At 56.7% G+C, this 17,886-nt stretch overlaps 2 protein-coding genes and 1 pseudogene across 2 annotated transcripts in view; 2 read left to right on the top strand and 1 right to left on the bottom strand.

Moving 5' to 3' along the window:
* Positions 1-4,863, top strand: part of CCDC187 (coiled-coil domain containing 187) — a 51,235-nt gene extending 46,372 nt beyond the window's left edge. Inside the window, exons 25-26 of the mRNA XM_078331706.1 lie at positions 435-511; positions 1,029-4,863. Coding sequence (XP_078187832.1) covers positions 435-511; positions 1,029-2,578 — 1,627 coding nt within the window. The 3' untranslated portion in view covers positions 2,579-4,863. The remainder of the gene's footprint in view (positions 1-434; positions 512-1,028) is intronic.
* LOC108593593 (uncharacterized) lies at positions 4,152-5,391 on the bottom strand (annotated as a pseudogene).
* Positions 5,392-9,487: 4,096 nt separating this feature from the next.
* Positions 9,488-17,886, top strand: part of QSOX2 (quiescin sulfhydryl oxidase 2) — a 38,908-nt gene continuing 30,509 nt past the window's right edge. Inside the window, exon 1 of the mRNA XM_035262824.3 lies at positions 9,488-9,830. Coding sequence (XP_035118715.1) covers positions 9,503-9,830 — 328 coding nt within the window. The 5' untranslated portion in view covers positions 9,488-9,502. The remainder of the gene's footprint in view (positions 9,831-17,886) is intronic.

Here is a 17,886-nt window from a genome sequence, read left to right as displayed (position 1 = left end):
GAGCCTGAGGCACAGAGACGGGTTCGGCCAGCACTGCCTGTCCTCCTGCTGCGGGTCCTCACTCTCTCCTGGCACCCCTGTGCTGCCGGGGCACAGCTGTGCACTCACCCTGAGCCCTCCTGGGTCTGACCCACTTTTGGAAATAAAGATATCACCCATGAATCGGCCTAAGGTCAGCAGAGGGGCCCTGGAACCCCCTGGGAGTGGCAGCCCCACCCCTCTCTGCCACCTGATCCGGTGGTTCTGAGACTAGATACCCCCCCAAAGACAAGCCCCCAGGCCCTTGTGCTCAGGGTCACCTCAGGTGGTGGCAGAGGACAGCTGGAGTGTTTTTCGGGTGTGGGGTGTGGACTGAGCCTGGCAGGGTCCCTGACAGTGGGGAAGAGGCCAGGAGGACTGGAATCCCCCACGGTTCTCCACAAATGTGCTTGCAGGATGGAGGCCTATCAGCAGGAGGTCCCCGGCATCTCCTCGGCTGGGCTGGAAGCTGCCCAGGCAGCTGTCTCCCCAGGTGATGCCTCAGCCCCCAACCCCTCCCTCAGCCATCGAGTCCCCACTAAGGGTTCCCCAAGGCCATTTCTCCCCACAGCATGCAGCCTCTGCCTTCCCCACTGCCCAGCTGGGGGCTCGCCCACGCACCTCCCCATCATAGCGGTGTCAGGGGAGGTGAATGACAACCAGGGATCCTGTGTCTGGATCCACCCACATCCCGAATGAAAAGAAAACAAGGCAAAATCAGCCAGTCAGTCCTTGAACCACCACTGCGGTGCTGCAAGGCTGGGTCCCCGAGGCTCGGCAAGGTCCCTGGACATAACTCATTGCATGTGGGTGGGGGTTGGGTGGGCGTGGTGAACCACTGTGTTGAAATCAAAAGGGTCGAACACACTGGCACCCTTAGTTGCTTTTTCTGTTTCACCTGGTGAAAACCAGGGTGTTTCTCTCTTCTGATCTCCTGACTTTGGGGGCCATGGGATATGCGGGGTTCCAGGGTGCAGAGGGTGACAACTGCTGATCGTCCCCTCTCTCAGCAGCTCCTGTGGCTCCTGAGAAGGCAGCACCCCCCATCCTGCTCCCAGGCAGTCCCCTGCTCCCCACCTTCTCCTCCTGGGCGCCAGGCTCTGAGTCTGCTTCTGGAACCTGCCCCGGGCCTTCAGAAGAAGCTCCAGAGTCATCCTACACCTCTCCAGCAGGCTCTGTGAGCAGCCTGTCCTGTCCCTTTCTCTGGGAGTTCCAGAAAGCAGCAGCCACCCTGATCCAGCTTTCTGACAGCTCCAGCTCTCTTCCTGGCTTAGAAGCTGAAGACCCCCCAGAGGAAGGTCTCAGCTGGCCCTGGGAGTTCTCTCCCCAACGCTCCTTGGAGGAAGCTGGGTTGCCTTTGTCCTGGGGGACAAACCGGGGTGAGCCTCGGCCAGGTGGCATTCCTGGGGGTGGAGGACTGCTGATCTGGCAGAGGCCTCGGGGCAGTGGGGCCGGACCCCTGCAGGGCTGCTCCGTGGACACGGCCATGGCAGGAGATTCAGAGTCTGAGCAAAGCCTGGAGGTGGGCCAGCTGCTGCCTTTCCCAGATGGCCTCTCTCCAAGGTCAGGGTCAGAACTGTCAGAGGCCTCCAGCAAAGTTTGGGGCAAGGACAGCAAGGAGGAGCTGCCGGAACCCTGTCCAGGTGCCGACCCAGCCTCGGGGAGCTCCCTGCCTGCAGGTGGCTCATCAGACCCCAAAAGTGGCATGGAGCCCCAGATGGCTCTTCCCTACACACAGCCCAGGAAGGTGCAGGAAGCTTCTGGGACCAGCAACAGCCTGACAGGGGTGTCAGACACAGGAGAAGCCCAGCAGGCACCCCCTGAGGCTGCCCGTGTGGTGTTCCCGCCCCAAATCACTTTCCCTGGTGACTCAGACTCACTGCCGGCCTTTCCTTTGGGGACCTCTGAGAGTGAAGGGGCAATTTTCGGCAGAGGAGGAGAGACTTCCAGCCGCCAGGAGGGGACTCGGGATGCTGAGCCAAGTCCGTCCACCAAGAGCAACCCCCCGCACCTCACACCAGAGCCCAAGACCCTGGTGACCCTGCAGGCTCCTCCTAGAAACCCTGGTAGGCTGGCACCCCCAGCAGCTGAGAGCTGGGCACCTGGGCCTGGCGGGAATGGAGCCCCTGCTGTCCTGGAGGAAGCCTGTCCCCCACTTGCTGGCGGCGTCCTGACTGAGATCCTGTCTCCTGTGGATGAGGTGCTGTCCTATGGCAGTGCCGACCTCCCGTCATCCATCCACAGGGAGGCCCCGCTTCCCCCACCCCCTCCCACCCCCCACGCACAGAGTGATTCGGAAGACACTACTACCCCAGGCTCAGATATCTTCCCTTCCCCGCCTCCAGGGCCCCTTGGGGAGGACACCACTGTCACCACCCAGGACTTGTCCTCCTTGTCTGAGGAGAGTCTGCTGGAGGCCCTGTTCCCCGGGCCCCAGGAGTCCGAGGCACCCCAGGAGTTGGGACTCTGCCCAGGAGCAGCTAGACCGGATGGAAGCCTTGAGGACCAGTTGGGAAGGTCTAGTTCTGTAGCAGGGGATGAGGCCGGAGGCAGCCAGTGACCTGAACCTGTCAGCTGGCCAGGGTCTCCCTCAAGTGCAAGGTCAGGCAGAGGCCCTGGAGGGCTCCCAGAGCCACCAGTGCAGCCCGCAGCTCCATCCAGAGTGGCCTCTGTGGCCAGGGAGGGTCTGTCAGGGCTGTTGGCTGCTGGCAACGCACACATGATGCTCCTCAGCTCCTCGGGGGAGCAGGATCCTGCTTTGAGCACAGGGTTCTGGGCTGATGTGGCCTTGGAGGAGGTCTCGGGCAGTCAGGGAGAGTCCTGGAAGGGAGTGCAGGGCTTTGGGTGTGCAGAGAGCCGGGGAGGGTCGGGGCAGCTCTCGGTGGGTCTGGATGAGCTCCTAGACACTGCTTCATCTGCTGTGGGGTCCCTGGGCAGCCAAGCCTGCTTGGCTAAGACCGCAAAGAAATGCCGGGTAAGAGCAGGAAGGCAGCCACACCCACACAGGCAGCCATGCCATGCCCCCAGCCAGCAGCTCCAGCAGCCTCTCCCCCAGGCCAAGTGCCCTTGGCCACCCAAGGACAGGCTGGGTCCCTTGAGCATGCTGGTGAGGACATTGAGGGAGGCCTGAGCTGCCACCTAGAGGACCTGCTTGGGACCAAGGGCTCACTGGGCAGAGAGCCACTCCTGGAGACAGATTCAGGCCACCGTGCCAATCTCCCAAGTGGGGTGAGAGACCAGGTGGTGGACTTGGTCTCCACGCAGCTCGCCAGGAGGGTCCTACTCGAGTCCTTAGCAGCTCTCTCCACACTGCCCCCCTGGGGCAGCCCCTAGGGAGTGTCTTCTGGAACTATAGAAATGCACAGGTGTCCTTAAGGTTGTTGTGAGCTGTGTGGCACACGCGTGCGCACCTGGGAACCTGGAGGCCTGGACCTTCCCAGGGTGGACCGGTGGGCAGCTGGCTGTGCGGGCGGTCACCTGAAGCCGGGCCCAGACGGCACACCCACTCCATCACATCAAAGCCATGAAGAGGCGTCCCAGAAAAGGCATTGCAGCCCAGAGGCGAGAACAGTCAGAGTCCTCTGGAGCCAGAGGCGGGATGGGGCAGAGCAGCACCTTTGCCAGGAGGGGGGTTGTGGAGATCCGAGAAGGCCAAGAGAGGAAGAGAGAGCATTCGGGGGAAAGAGGAGCCGGGGTGGGCCCAGCTGGTGCTGACTCGCACCCCTGAGCCCTGCTTAGAAGATAGTGGGGGGGATCTGCCTGCTTTGACTTTGGAGGTGCCCCCGCCATATGCACCCCTCACTGCTGGCAGATGATGTGTAGCTGGGGGCACTGGCATGGGTGTCTCACACCTGAGCTGAACGGACCAGAGGCAGCGGCAGCTCAAGGACCCGAGGCCATTTCCCCTGCAGCCCGCACCAGGCTTGTCCTCTGGGGATCAGTGGACCAAGGTCTCTTCCTGAGCTCATTCAGGACTCGCTGTACCTGGAAGGCCAGGGCATCCGATTTCTCCTCATGCCATGCACTTTTCTTTGCTTCCAGGGGATTCACTGGGACCCCTGTAATTTCTCTGGGACTCTTTTGAGTGTGAGGATCTCTCCTTGAATGGGGAGTTGATGAGCAGCATGTTGGCCTTAGGGACATCTGTGTCCCGGCACTGATCCCTCCAGGATGTGGCTTCTCTGGTCCAGGGCCTCAGGCTGCCTCCACTTTAAGAGAGGAGCGTACTCCAGGCTTCATGTATGCAGTCTGAGTGGGAGGCATCACAAAGCTGGCCTGGCAAAGCCCAAGGCGTCAGGTCACAGGACACATGGAGCTACCAGGGCCCTCTACCCCAGAGCTCTGCGAGAGACCCCAGGCCCCTAGATCCTCTTTGGGCCCCCTGCTTCGAGGCAGGAGCACCCGTCCAGACATCCCTCGTTGGGCAGCAGCTGGGTCCAGCCTGCCTCCCCGAGCCCCAGGGCAGCCACTCAGCCCCAGGTGCCTTCACCACAGCCAGCCTGTGTCAGGGCCCCCATTCAGCACGTGCATGGGGACCCAATTCAGGCCATGCACCTGATTTTGTGTGGATGCTTCCCAGCCCAGCCCACCCGAGCATGCAGGGAGACTTCGATCCAGTGGGGAATGTGTTCCTGCTCCGTGCTCACCATTTCAGAACAAACTTTGAGCTGAGCTACAGCTTTCACATTGATTCCCTTCCAGTCTTGTGAATGAATTAGTCTGTGATTTTTTATTTTTTCCCATTTATGGCTGACCCTTTTGGATTGATGAGGCCATGTGGGAGGAATGATGTATTTCACACGTACCTCTGGCATGGCAATAAAACTCCCCCACTGACGCCCCGCAGATTTGTGGTGAATCCGATGACTCCCCGGCTCCCCGGCTCCCCACCACATGGCTGGTGCTGACATGGGGTGTGGTGTGATGGTGGCTGCACTCACACCCGGAACCAGAGTGACTCCCTGGGAGCCTGGCAGGTGCCTCCTGTCACTGGCTGATGGCAGGTGCCCTTGAAGGGGGCTGTTTGTGAGGAATGGAGGAAAACCCATGCTGGGGCTTCCAAGGACAGTGGAGCTGGAGGGGGCCAGAGCCCTCAGGTTACTCTGACTGCAGGAGAAAAAGCCACTCTGCCTGGGGTGTAAACACAGTTAATCTCCCAGCAGGATGTAGACGGAGTGGAGGGCTTTGGCATTCAGATATATTGACCTGGCGAGATGACAGTCCAAGGTTCCTCCCCTTCAAGGTCTCCTGACATACTTGCCTGGGCTCTGATTTGCCATCACTGCTTGGGCCAATAAATCCTGATACCAGCCTCCAGAGAAGTCATTATCTTTCATAGAAAATGATTATTTCTCAGTTAAACCCTACATTTGATTTTCCCGTCATCTGTCTTTTTCAGCTTCCCAGCTTAACGGTTCCCTCCTGCATAAAATGCCCATGAACTCGTCTGCAAGTGCTCCGAGTCCCAAATCATCAGACAAACTTTACGAGTCCTTTTGATCCCTGGCCCCGGGTGGCCATCACAGCCACCATCATAAAACACACGTGAAGGGCAGGAGGCCCTCTATGAAGGTGGTGGCCGCATACTCTCCTGGGGATCTGGGAGCACTCACTCACTGCCCATGTGGAATGGGGTCCCTGTGGTTCATCTTCTCTGCCCCAGGGTCGAGCCTGGCCATTTCATGTCCAGCAAAGCCAAGCTCAGAAGTCATCCTTTTCCTGGCTCCCCAGCCAGCTTTGGGGTCCTGGGAGAGTGTCGGCAGGTCCCACAGCAAGTCCATGGGCCTTGTCCCGTCCACCCACTGCCTGGCAGCGTCACAGCAGGGGGCAGAGGATGGGATCACACCCCTCCATCGGCCCTTCCCTGGGGCTCCCTGCCCCTGCTTGCTGTAGCTGGTGCAGCACGGCCTGTGCTGGTGCTGAGAGCCACCTGTGCTCTGAGGTTGCCTGGGCCCTGCTCCACCTCTCACCAGGGGTCTGGCAGGGAGCCCCTGCCCCCAGACGTGTCTCCACGTCCACAGTCTCTGGAAGGTGGCCACCACCTCCTCATGGTGTCCTAGTGAGGACACATGGGATTGTTCCCGCCAGGCACTGTCTCCAGCATGCACCCAGTGCTCAGGGGCTGGTGCAGGTGTGCGGAACTCCTCCCCAGAATTTTTCCCGGAACGGGTGGTGGTATTAAGCAGCAGACCCCTCCATGCTCAAGGGGGAGACAGAGATAGCAGGGCCAGTCCCGGAGCCAGAGCAGCTGAAGTCTGTCTGGCCTCATCTCCGCTCTCCCCATGTGAAAAGCAAGCAGGCTGAGAGCTGGGGTCCTGCCTTTGTCTCCTACACGAGTGTCAGAATGGGCCCTCCTGGGTGCTGGGAGCCATGTGGACCTGAGACCCTCCCCTCTGTCACATACGTACCTGGCGCCCTTCACCTCACATAGGAGTCAGCCCTCTGAGCCTCAGTTTCCTCCTCTGTAAAACAGTAATACCAACACTTGTTCCACAATGGGCAGGCCTGTGCAAACCTGCCCCAAAGAGGCTCCTCTCAGAGGAGGCTCTGTGCAAACCTGCCCCAAACCTCCTCTCAGAGGAGGCTGAGAGGCAGAAGAAAGAGGCTGACAGGTGCAGTTTCTGGGGAAGAAACATTTAGTAGGGACTTAGTAACAGAAGCCACATCTGTGTCTCTGGAGGCATAGACAGATGGGGGGTCCCATCACCACCCCAGGCCCAGGGCTTACCTGCCATTGGGGAGGCTGGTTCAGAAGGATGTGCAGGAACCTGAAGTAGATGGCATCAGGGTTCTTTGCCCTGAGGGCACTCGCTCTACACAGGCAACAACAGATCAACTGGAAATCGTGGGGGCCTTCCCAGAATCAGGCTCATCAGGAGCCAACCCAGCAGGTGAGGTCCAAGACAGAGCTGCCTCCGCCTGCACAGCGCCTCACTCCATCGGGTCTGATGTGATCTCCCCACATTTTGATCCTTTGAAGCCAGCGCTGTCTCTCTCAGGGCATCTGAAAATGAGCACCGGCCATGTGTTTTCACGCTCAGTGGCACGCAGGCTAACCGTGCCTGCAGTCACCTGGCCTTAGCCACAGCCCGTGTGGACACCCTTCCTGCAGGTTGAGGGGCAGATTTCACGCGGGCTTTGGGCAGGATCTGACTCGGCACAGAGAGCTCTTGACTAGACTCCAAGATTCCATCCCAACCCCTTCCCCTCTCCTGCCCTGCCTTGGCCTGGAGAAAATCTGGTTGTTTTGGGGTGTGGCCTCTAGGTGCTGGGCTGAGCTTGGTCCCATGGGTGGCACCATTTCATTGAGCAGGTTTGGGGTGAGGTGTTGCCCTGACATTCTGAATGTGCCCCTCCCGTTGGGCTCTCCCCATCCTCTGTCTCAGCTGGGTCAGGCTCTTCTCCACTCCTGGGTCTCTGCACACGCTCTGTCCCCTGCCTCCTCACCACTGCTCCTTCTGGAGGCCTAGGGCTGAGTGTGTGGCCCTCCCCTCTGTCCCGCAGCCGCCCTGGGGGAGTGCAAGCAGCCTCAACAAACCCTCTGAGCTCCAGACTCGACTCCCCTTCCAAATCCCAACCTGACACCTCCCTTAGGGGCTGAAAAGTCCACTAACATGTAACAGGTCCGAAGGGAACTCCTGGCATCCTTCCCCGGCATTGCTCTTCTGCCTCGCCACTGCAGGCTTCTGTCTTGGCCGTGAGCAGTCACCTTCCTCCAGTTGCTTTGCCCCAAACTCTCTTGAGGTGACATCCTCTGTCTCCACCCAGGCTCAGTCGACCCTTCGGACAGCACTGCCACTCACCCCTCCCCTGAGTCCTGCTAGCTGGTGGATGGAGGCGGCGGCCCTTCCCAGGTCCCCTGCTTCCCCTCCTACCTGGGTCCCTGCACCCATCCTCCCATGGCTGCCCCCACATTCAGCATCAAGGATGCCCATATCAGTGTAAATGTATTTTACGTTCAAATAACAACATTTACTTATTTATAAGTTAATCACGAGGTGAACTAGAACGTGAGAATCTGAACTTCCAGCCGCTGAATGGCCACAGCCCGCTGGGACCAGCTCCAACATGAGAATCTGAACTTCCAGCCGCTGGACAGCCACGGCCCGCTGGGACCAGCTCCTCCTCCCTTTCTTTTTTGTTATGGGTACACAGTTCAGAGAAAATCTTGACATGTGTAAAAATTAGAAATAGCAACTAAAAAACCAGGTTTCCTGTTCAATGATGTAAAAAAGTCATACGATTTCATTTCTAAACCTTGAAGCTGCGTTCAACTAGAACACCCTAAAAAGCAGCATGTAAGGTATCTGACTTGGAGTGGGTGTTGGCTGCATTTTCTAAGCACTCAAACCTCAAATTAAAAAGTCGAGGTTGGGCCAGGCACGGCAGCTCACGCCTGTAATCCCGGCACTTTGGGAGGCCAAGGCAGGTGGATGGATCATAAAGTCAAGTGTTCGAGACCAGCCTGGCCAACAGTGAAACCCCGTCTCTACTGAAAATACAAAAAATTAGCCAGGTGTGGTGGCAAGTGCCTGTAATCCCAGCTACTGGGGGAGGCTGAGGCAGAAGAATCGCTTGAACCTGGGAGGTGGAGGTTTCGGTGAGCTGAGAGCCCACCACTGCACTGTCGCTCAGGCGACAGTACGGGTGACTCCGTCTCAAAAAAAAAAAAAAAAAAAGTCGAGGTTGGGTTGCAGACCCTCTCTCTGAAGCCCCGGGTGGGGTTGCCAGGTAAAAGAAAGAACGCTGGGATAGTTTTTTTATGTCTAAGAATGTCTTATAGGTCGGGTGCAGTGGCTCATGCCTGTAATCCCAGCCCTTTGGGAGGCCGAGGCCGGCAGATCACGAGGACAGGAGTTCGAGACCAGCCTGACCAACATGGTGAAACTCCCTCCCTACTAAAAATACTAAAATTAGCCGGGCATGGTGGTGCGTGCCTGTAATCCCAACTACTCGGGAGGCTGAGGCAGGGGAATTGTTTGAACCCGGGAGGCGGAGGTTGCAGTGAGCTGAGATCGCGCCACTGCACTCCAGCCTGGGCCACAGAGTGAGACTCCGTCTCAAAAAAAGAAAAAGAATGTCTTGTTAATTTGCATTTCCGGTATGGCACAGACCTAGGCTGAAAAACCGACTCGCTGTTTGTCTGAATTCACACTGAACCTGGCTTCGTGCACTTCCTTTTGCTAAACCTGGCGACCCTGGCCCGGCTCAAGGAGAGGGTCTGCCGGACGCGCGGCTAAGCGGGGCGGGGAATGGGCGGAGCCTGCCGCGCATGGGCGGGGCCAGGCGTCACCAGACTCTTGGGGAGGGGCTGCCACTCATGGGCAGGGCGGGGCTAGATGCGTGGGGGCAGGGAGAGGGCAGGTCCTGACGTGCGGGGGCGGGACGGGACGGAATCGGGCGCGCGGGGGCGGGGCCGGGCGCGCCGGCGCAAGCGACGGTGATTGCCAGGGTGAAAGTTCAGCGCGCCGGCGGCACTTCCAACATGGCGGCGTCCGGAGCGGCGGTGGCGCGCTGCCCGCGAGTCGGAGCGGGTCCTGCGCCGGGAGCCCGACGTTCGCCCCCGCCGCGGGCCGCAGGGCTGCCGCGGCTGCTAGTACTGCTGGCGGCTGCAACGGCAGGGCCGGGCACGGGCGGTGCGGCGCGGTTGTATCGCGCGGGCGAGGACGCCGTGTGGGTGCTGGACAGCGGCAGCGTGCGCGGGGCCACCGCCAACAGCTCGGCCGCGTGGCTCGTGCAGTTCTACTCGTCGTGGTGTGGCCACTGCGTCGGCTACGCGCCCACCTGGCGGGCCCTGGCCGGGGACGTGCGAGGTGAGGCGCACCCCCGCGCGGGGACCCCCGACCCCTGGGACCGCGGCCTCCGAGGACCCCCTGCGACAGCCCCAGAAGGCGGGTGCCTCGGCCCCTCTCAGGCCCCGTTTTTCCTTACTGCAGGGCCAGCTTCACAGGCACCCCACTCGGACCATCCCTGGCCTTTGCAGGGGCAGGGGACTAAGCCAGCTGCTCCCCACGTCTCCTCCAAGTAATCCCCGGTTAGATTCTGGCCAGTTGGGCTGTCTGAATTCAAAATGAAACCATTCTCCCGCCGCCCTCACCGCACGCTTGGGGATTGGGAAGCCCTCCTGTATCCCAGCTCTCAAAATTCCTGTTTTGAGCCCCAAGAACTTCATTGGCCTGCCAGGCCTCCTACCGTAGCGGTTTCCTGCCGTCCACACACCCCATCCCCAGTTATTCCACTTCAGTGCCTAGAATTCCTGTTGTCTGAGGATCCCTCATCTTATTCCACACTTGTCGACACCCCTTTGCCTTAAACCTTCATCATTCTCTTTCTGATTCGGATAGCTGGCCCTACAGTGGGTGCTCAAAGTGAACCCACAACTTAGCAATCCGAATACTCTAGAGGCTTCTCTATAAAACCCCAAAACAACCTACAAAGCATTTTTTTTTTTAACTCTTCGAAACATTTTATTGGTGGGTTCCTTATTTACAGATGCACAGCCTTTGAGAAATTTTTCGCCAAGCTACTGGCTTTGCACTTTTTTCTTGAGTGCTTTCATGTGGTCGCACATTGTTAATCAGTCACGAAGTTGCTCTCCTGCTCTACAGGTCAGGGTTGGCGTGGGAGCGGGCAGTCACAGCACCCTTTCCTTACAATGGTATTTAAATCACTGAAGTAGGAGCTCCTCCCAACCGGAGTGAGGTCTGGCAGGACTTCCTGTGTGTGCTAACCTCCAATTATGTGTTTCAGTGGGCAAGAGCTGTAACAAATTGCTACTCTTTATTCTAGCACCTTTGTTTTCTATGTCTTATACCTAGTCTTGCTGTATTTTTCTCATATCCAAACAGGTTTGTAAAGAAACTTTTTTTTTCAAGTCTAAATAGGGCTTTTGTATGTCATTGTAAATGGTTATCTTGTGAAAATTCATTCTCCTCTTATCTCAGGGTGCTAGGGCCTTTTGATTCTAATGGATTGCTTCTCTTTGATCTCATGTTTTCTTATGACCCTGTTGACCTGACTCAGAATAGAGGTCAGAGACTGGAATAGATGGACAGAGAAACTAACTCTTCAGTGGGCTTTTTAGACTCTGCTTTTGGGGAAACAAACCCACAAGTAATTCAGTAATCACGTAGAGAACTCCTCATTTCTAATGTGTTATTCAGTGGTGGAAACAGATATGTTCTTTAAAATGCAGGTGGCCCTTGCAGGGCTTTGTCACCTTTTTTTGTGGGTTTTGGTTTTGATTTTGTTTTTCGGTTGAGTATCTGAGGTCTAAAGATCGTAACCAGATTCCGATATTGCAGATTCTGTAGCTGAAGCAGCACATAGGGAGCCTTGAGAACTGTCCCCAGAGCTCAGAAGGAAGGTCACTCCTGACAGCCACACAGTAACGTCCCTACCCAAGGGTGTGTTAGCTTGCCTCAGTAAGGCTCCTTTAGAGGGGCTGTCTTCCCAGTCACAGCAGGAAGACAGGCTTGGCCTGAGACTGAGACTGGAGGAGGATATGGCTGAAAGTGAAAGACAGCGGCAGCCTGGCCAGGCAGCAGGGAGAGGGTCCTCTTGGCTAAAAAGCCAAAGTATAAAATATTAAAAGAGGTTTGTTCTGAGCCAGTGAGTAGCCATGACCTGGGGAACAGTGTCAAGAGGTCCTGAGGAAGTGTGCTCCAGGCAGTCACGTTAATTTCATATTCTACATTGTAGGGAGACAGAAGTTACAGGCAAAGAGACAAATCGGTCCATGTAAGGTGTAGGAAGGGGTGGGTTTTACAGATTGCAGGTGGATTCTGATTGGCAGTTGGTTGAAGGAGTTAAGCTTTGTCTAAAGACTTGAAGTCAACAGAGAGAAATGCTTGGGTTAAGCTAACTGGGCTGTGGAGGCCAAGGTTAGGTAGATGAAGCCTCACAGGTAGCAGCCTTGAGGAGAACAGAGGGTGAATGTCTGTTTTCAGACCTTGACACTGTCAGATTCATTAAATGTCTCCTAGATTGAGGAAAGACCTAGAAAGGGAGGGAGATTCTCTGCAGATGCAAATCTCCCCACAAAAGACAGCTTTGCAGGACCGTTCCAAATATGTCAAGATAATACGTGTATTTTGGGGTGAATGCTTTTGATTTCCTTCCGGGTTTGCTGTGTGTCATGTGGTGCTGTACCTGAGTCAGACTGGAGTTTGGTGGTGTTGCTGCCAACCTGGGTTGTCTGTCTGATCTGTTTCACTCATGCTGGTCAGCTGTGCCTAAACTTCAAAGGGAGGTGGTATAACTGGGCGTGTCTGACCTCCCTTCCCATCAGGGCCTGGAATTTGTTTTTTCAGATTGCTCTGGGGTCCCCTTGCCCAAGAGGGGGTTCTATTCAGACAGTTAGGGGACTCAGGATTTCATATTTGGTTGACAGTCCTGAGAGCCAGGCTGTGCCCAGAGTCTTGTGGGAGGCAGAGGCCGGGTAGAAAGGGGCGAAGAGCCCTCAGCACTGAGGAGACCCCAGAGCTGTTCTAAGGCTGTGGCTCTCAAGTGGGGCCGCTGGGGGACTTGTTAGAAATTCCTGCTTCTCTACAGCCCCAGGCCAGACCTGCCAGGTCAGAACTGTCTGCTTGGTGCCGGGCTCCCTGTCCATCATCCCTACATTGAGCTGTCCCAAGGGATAAGGTGCCTGTGACCCGTGGCAGTGCAGGGGTCTGGTGGCAGGCACTTATTTCCGTTGTCACCACTGTGGCCCTGGTCAGTCACCTGTGACTTAGGTCATCCTGCTGATCCCTGAGGGTACACAGGCCATGGCTAGGGCCCCCCCTTTGACCTAGAGGGTCCAGCTCCAGGCCCTGGTGCCTCATCTTCCATCACAAATCCAGCAGCCATCACTGCCAGGGAGATCTTCAGGAACACAGCAAGGTTTTGTTCTGCAAAGTAGCCAGCTCCCCCCACCTGCCCCGCTGGCCAGCACCTGCAAAGTAGCCGGCTTCCCCCACCTGCCCTGCTGGCGTGCACCCACCACACCCTGTGGTTTCCATGCCTGTGGCTGCTGGAGAGGGTGGTCAGGTATGGGCTCTGCTCCCTGGGAGCCTCCAGCTGGAAGGAACAGGACAGGCCAGGGCTGCTCCTAGAGGCCTGCTCCCCACAGCTTCGGGCATCTTTCTTTTCCTCAAAGATTTGGATTGAACTTTAGCTCTTGACTGGCTTTCTCAAGGTTGAGAAAATAAGTGTTTTTCCTAATAAGAAAGTGGCTTAACAAACAAAAGGTGACTGTTTGGTGAGACCAAATGTCATCCTAGTGTTTGTGATTTGACTGAAGTCTGTCACTCCTTAGTGCTGTGCAAAACAGAACTTTGCTGTGTTGCTGCAGATGTGCCCGGCAGTCATGGCTGCTGGATTTGTCATGGATGATGAAGCACTGGAGCCTGGGGCTACACGTTGGCCTGTCTGACCAGTGAAATCTCTGAAATAACTCTACAGAGACTTGAGTAGATGAGAGTGTGTACCCTAAAGGCAGGGCTTTCGTCCCCATGCGCCCTCTGTGTCCCTGGCACCTGCTACCTCCCATCTCCTTCACTCGGTCAGCCTGAGAAAGCAGGACAGACCCTTGGCCACTGGCCCTGGGATTCCTGGGGAGGGGTCCAAGGGGAGCAGGAGCCCTGCGAGCCACCCCCGACAACAGGCCGGGTTCTTCCAGCCCTGTCTTGCAGGAGTTAGCATGTTGCAGGCGTTAGCTCGTGAGTTTGCAGCACTAGTTACCATCACGTAGCTGAGTGACAGGCTGGGATGGGTGTCCCAGCATGGTGACCCTGGAGCCCTGACAGTTCATTCCTGTGTCTTTGTGGAGGACGGGTGGGGTTTGGGAGCTGGGTGCATCCTGTCTCCTGCCATTGCTGCCAGCTCCTCTGTCCCACTTGGTCTGGCTTCTTGTCCACTCAACGAGGCTGCAGGCTTCTTGGAGATGACTTAGAACTTGATGTTCCTGACAGGCCCATTATCTGTTTACTGGAAGAAGAAACAGGAAGGGCCGGAGGGAGGGGACATGCAGGTGTCAGCGGGCATCTGGCAGGGCTGATCGCCTGTGAGTGCTGCTGAGTGCTCACTGGACTCTCGAGGATGGAGAGGGTGGAGGGAGGAAGAGTGGGGCAGTGGCAGCCTCCTGTCTCCTTATAGGCCCAGGAATGGCCTAACAGCCCCGCTGTGGCGACCACATGGGTATTTTACAGAAAGGGTGATGCGTCAGAGCTGCCAGAGCTCCGCGCTGGCCTCCCTAGTGACTGTGGTTGGTGCATCTGAGACTCTACCAGGAGACCTGGGCCGCTTACTTGTTGTTGAAGTAAGACAGGGGATGGTTTGCTGAGAGGGCCTCACAGCCACGTCCAGGGAACCGTCTCCATTGTGTGAGGCTGGGCTCACGCCATGGCGTGACCCCGGTCACAAGCATTGCCTGGGCTTCCCTGACTGAGGGCAGCTCAAGGGACTGTCATTCCTTCCTGAGACATAAACAGCATTGGAATTGCTGTCACCCTGGAGCACCCTTCGAGGCTGAAGACCCTATAGTTTTGGTTTAACAGAATTGAGCTAAACACTGGGGCTCCAGAGTCCACGGGACCCAGCCCTGCCCTCAGTCCCCAGATGAGGTGACCGGAGTGTGGGTCTGGGTTTTCTCAGAACAGCCGTTGGCAGCTTGTAGGTGATTTGTATTAGGCTCTCCTGGTTGCTAGGTGAGTTATTCCAAACTTGTGACTTGAATTTGGTGCTTAGCTAAGAAGAACTTTGCTCAGCCAAGAGGGGGCTCCACTCAGAGAGGTCTTCTCCGGGTACTGGTGTGCAGGGTTCGAGATCCCAACGTGACCCTGGCCAAGGAAGGAGAGGCCGCAGTGCAGTTCTGTCCCTTAAGCACAGCTCCCTAGTTGCGTTTCAACTGTAATCCTTTTCTAGAACCGATACCTGACCATACGTCAGACTTTCATAGACTTTTTCATTAGAACATGACAAGCAATTGTAAAAGAGTTAATCTTGTTAGATTCAGTGAAAGAGTTATTGGACGAGTAAATTTGAAATAAATGTTAGTCAACTACATAGAGAAGCGTAATTATTTCACAAGTATTTTTAAAACTGGAGTACTAAAATAGCCAAGCTCTCGAGTGGAAGTGAGACTAGGCCTGTGGTCGGATTTCTGCTTCCCTTTGGAAGCGGATGGCTGCTGGGTGGGGCACCCCGCCCCATGCCTCTTAGCTGGCTCTAACCTGGGGGCCCAATGAAAGCAGGCCATTTGCATTCTGCCTTAGAGGCTCAGACCTAGACAGGTGGGCAGGGCAGGAGAAGGGGAGGTTCCAGTCGGAGGAGGCCAGTGCCCTGAAGCTAAGCCTTTTACGTGTGTTGTGTTTTATTTGATAAGATGGACTGCCATATCTTTTGTGTTGCCATGAATACCGTCCATCTGCTGGGTCTTGCTGGGACTGCTGGCGCCTGTTCAGCTGCTGAGGGCAGCCTGTGTAACTGAAATTCTCTCTCATCTGCTCTGCCTTTCTTGAGCACACGGGCTGGCGTTCTTTCAGGGACAGACAAAAGCGTCATGGGTGCCCACACTGCCCTTCTCCAGGGCCGACTGAGTGGGGTGGTGGTGTCTGGAGCGTAGCTCTACCAAGGCAGGTCGAGGTGCTGCCTCTGCAGACTCGGGGGGCTGAAGTTTCCTTGCCCTGCCAGCGTGCGCAGGGGCTCTATGTGAATTCATGCTAGGGGATGAATTTGCACTGCCTGCTTTCCCAGCCCTGGGCTTGGGAGAGCTGGGAGGAACAGCAGGGAACAAAGCAGGGAGGTCCCCGCCTGAGGAAGCCTGTGCTTGAGAGGCAGCAGCAGACAGTCAACAGGAAGACAAAACGAGGAAGTGTCTGGGGCAGTGGCTCAGCCTGTAACCCCAGCCCTGTGGAAGGCGGGAGGGTCACTTGAGCCCAAGAGTCAAGACCAGCCTGGGCAACATAGCAAGACCCCCGCACCTGTGGTCCCAGCCACCTAGGAGGCTGAAGTGGGAAGATCACTTGTGCCCAGGAGGTTGAGGCTTCAGTGAGCCATGATCGTGCTCCTGCAGTCCAGCCTGGGTGTCAGAGCGAGACCCTGTCTCAAAATAAGATAAAATAAATTAAACAAAATAAAAAGTTACCTCTAGGTTATAAGTCCTAGAAAAGCACACAGTCTGGTTAGAATGGAAGTGGAGTGGCCCTGAGTGGTAGAGTAAGGTATCAGAGGGCAGCGACTGGGAGAGGAGCAGTGAGGGAAGGCCCTGCCAGGGCCACGGCCGGCACAGAGGGCCTGAGACAGCCACGACTGCAGTGTCCAGGGGACCTTTCGTTTTAGAGACCGGTCTCCTGGTGTGGTCCGGGTTGGCTTTGAACTTCAGTGCTCAAGGGATTCTCCTGCCTCTGTGTCCTGAGTAGCTGGGACGATGGGCAGGTACCACCGTGCCTGGCTAAAAGGACTTTGATAGGTCCTTGGTCACTCAAGGGGGCAACCACGAGGTCCCTGAGGGCCTGGCAGCAGGCAGATGCGGGCTCAGAGCTGGGGGCCTCAGGAAACAACATTTGTGTTTTTCCTGAGCAACAGGGCACCAAATAATGAATTTAAGCAGGGAAACCTGGTTTCTAGGCAAAAATCTCTGGCTGCTCTCTGAGAACTGAGGCCCAGAAACCAGTGGAGGCACAGTGGGATGTGAGGAGAGAGGCCAGGCCGCTCGTGGCAGCTAGGGGCCCAAGGGGCGGAGGGAGGGTTGGCACAGCCAGGTGGGAGGAGGCCGCCCACCAGGTGTGCTCAGGGCGGGAAGAGGCATGAGGAGCAATGTCTTTGGAAGGTGAGCGTAGGGTTCCCTTAGGTCTGACGGATCCCAGGGAACAGAGGGGAGACTGTGCCTTTCTGGTAGAATTGTGGTTTCAGGTCATCTAGGCAGTTTTGGGCAAAAGTTACCAAAGATGATGTCTTGTCTCCTGGGAGCACGAGAGGGTACGGGGAAGTGGGCACATGCCCAAGGTGTGGAGCAGCGTGTTTCACTCCTGCCCAGGGCATGGCCCTTGTTCCTGGCCCCTGGCCGGTCAGTTTCCCTGTCTGGCTAGTTTTCTGCATCCTGCTGCTAAGGAAATAGGAGTTAAAGCCTGTACGTGTGACAGAAAGGTGAGTCTTGTCCTCTCGGCATCATGCTGTGGAGTTGCACAGGCTGGCTGAGGCTGTGACCTGGGGCATCTGTGTGTTTACCCTGTTGCTCACAGCTGATGAAGGGCCAGGCTCTGGGTTGCTCGGGAGCTCACAGACCTCCTGGTAGAGGTGTGAGCAGTGTCTGTCCGGTACAGAAGGGAAACCGGAAGGTTGTGGCTTTCTTGCCCCATGGAACAGTCTCTTTGTGCACCAACCCTGGGGGCAGGTAGCACGATTCTCTGTGCCCCTACCCAGCCTCCCTGCCTTCTTCAGCGGTCCTGGTGGAAGAATGTCCTTGGCACACGTTCATTCTGCATTTGTGTGAGAATCATGTGTTTAGTTTTTGGAAGATTCTACTTTGACACTGGCATAGGATGGGCTCCAGGTGCATACTGCTCATGCTGGGAATTCACCCGGTGTTCTGTTTATCAGAGGTGTCAAGGTGGAGTGTGCCCACGTGAGTCTTGGGGTGCGTGCTGCGTCTTGGAGTGCCCGTGTGGCCACCAGGCCTGTGGTTCGGGGAAGGTGGAATGTGCCCACATGAGTTTTGGGGCACGTGCTGCATCTTGGAGCGCCCGTGTGGCTACCAGGCCTGTGGTTCGGGGAAGGTGGAGTGTGCCCACATGAGTCTTGGGGCGCGTGCTGCATCTTGGGGCGCCCGTGTGGCCACCAGGCCTGTGGTTCAGGGAAGGTGGAGTGTGCCCACATGAGTCTTGGGGC

This window comes from Callithrix jacchus, chromosome 1, assembly GCF_049354715.1.
Source record: "Callithrix jacchus isolate 240 chromosome 1, calJac240_pri, whole genome shotgun sequence".
Taxonomy (NCBI): domain Eukaryota; kingdom Metazoa; phylum Chordata; class Mammalia; order Primates; family Cebidae; genus Callithrix; species Callithrix jacchus.
The sequence above is the reverse complement of the archived record's forward strand: the minus strand, read 5'-3'. Positions and strand labels throughout refer to the sequence as shown.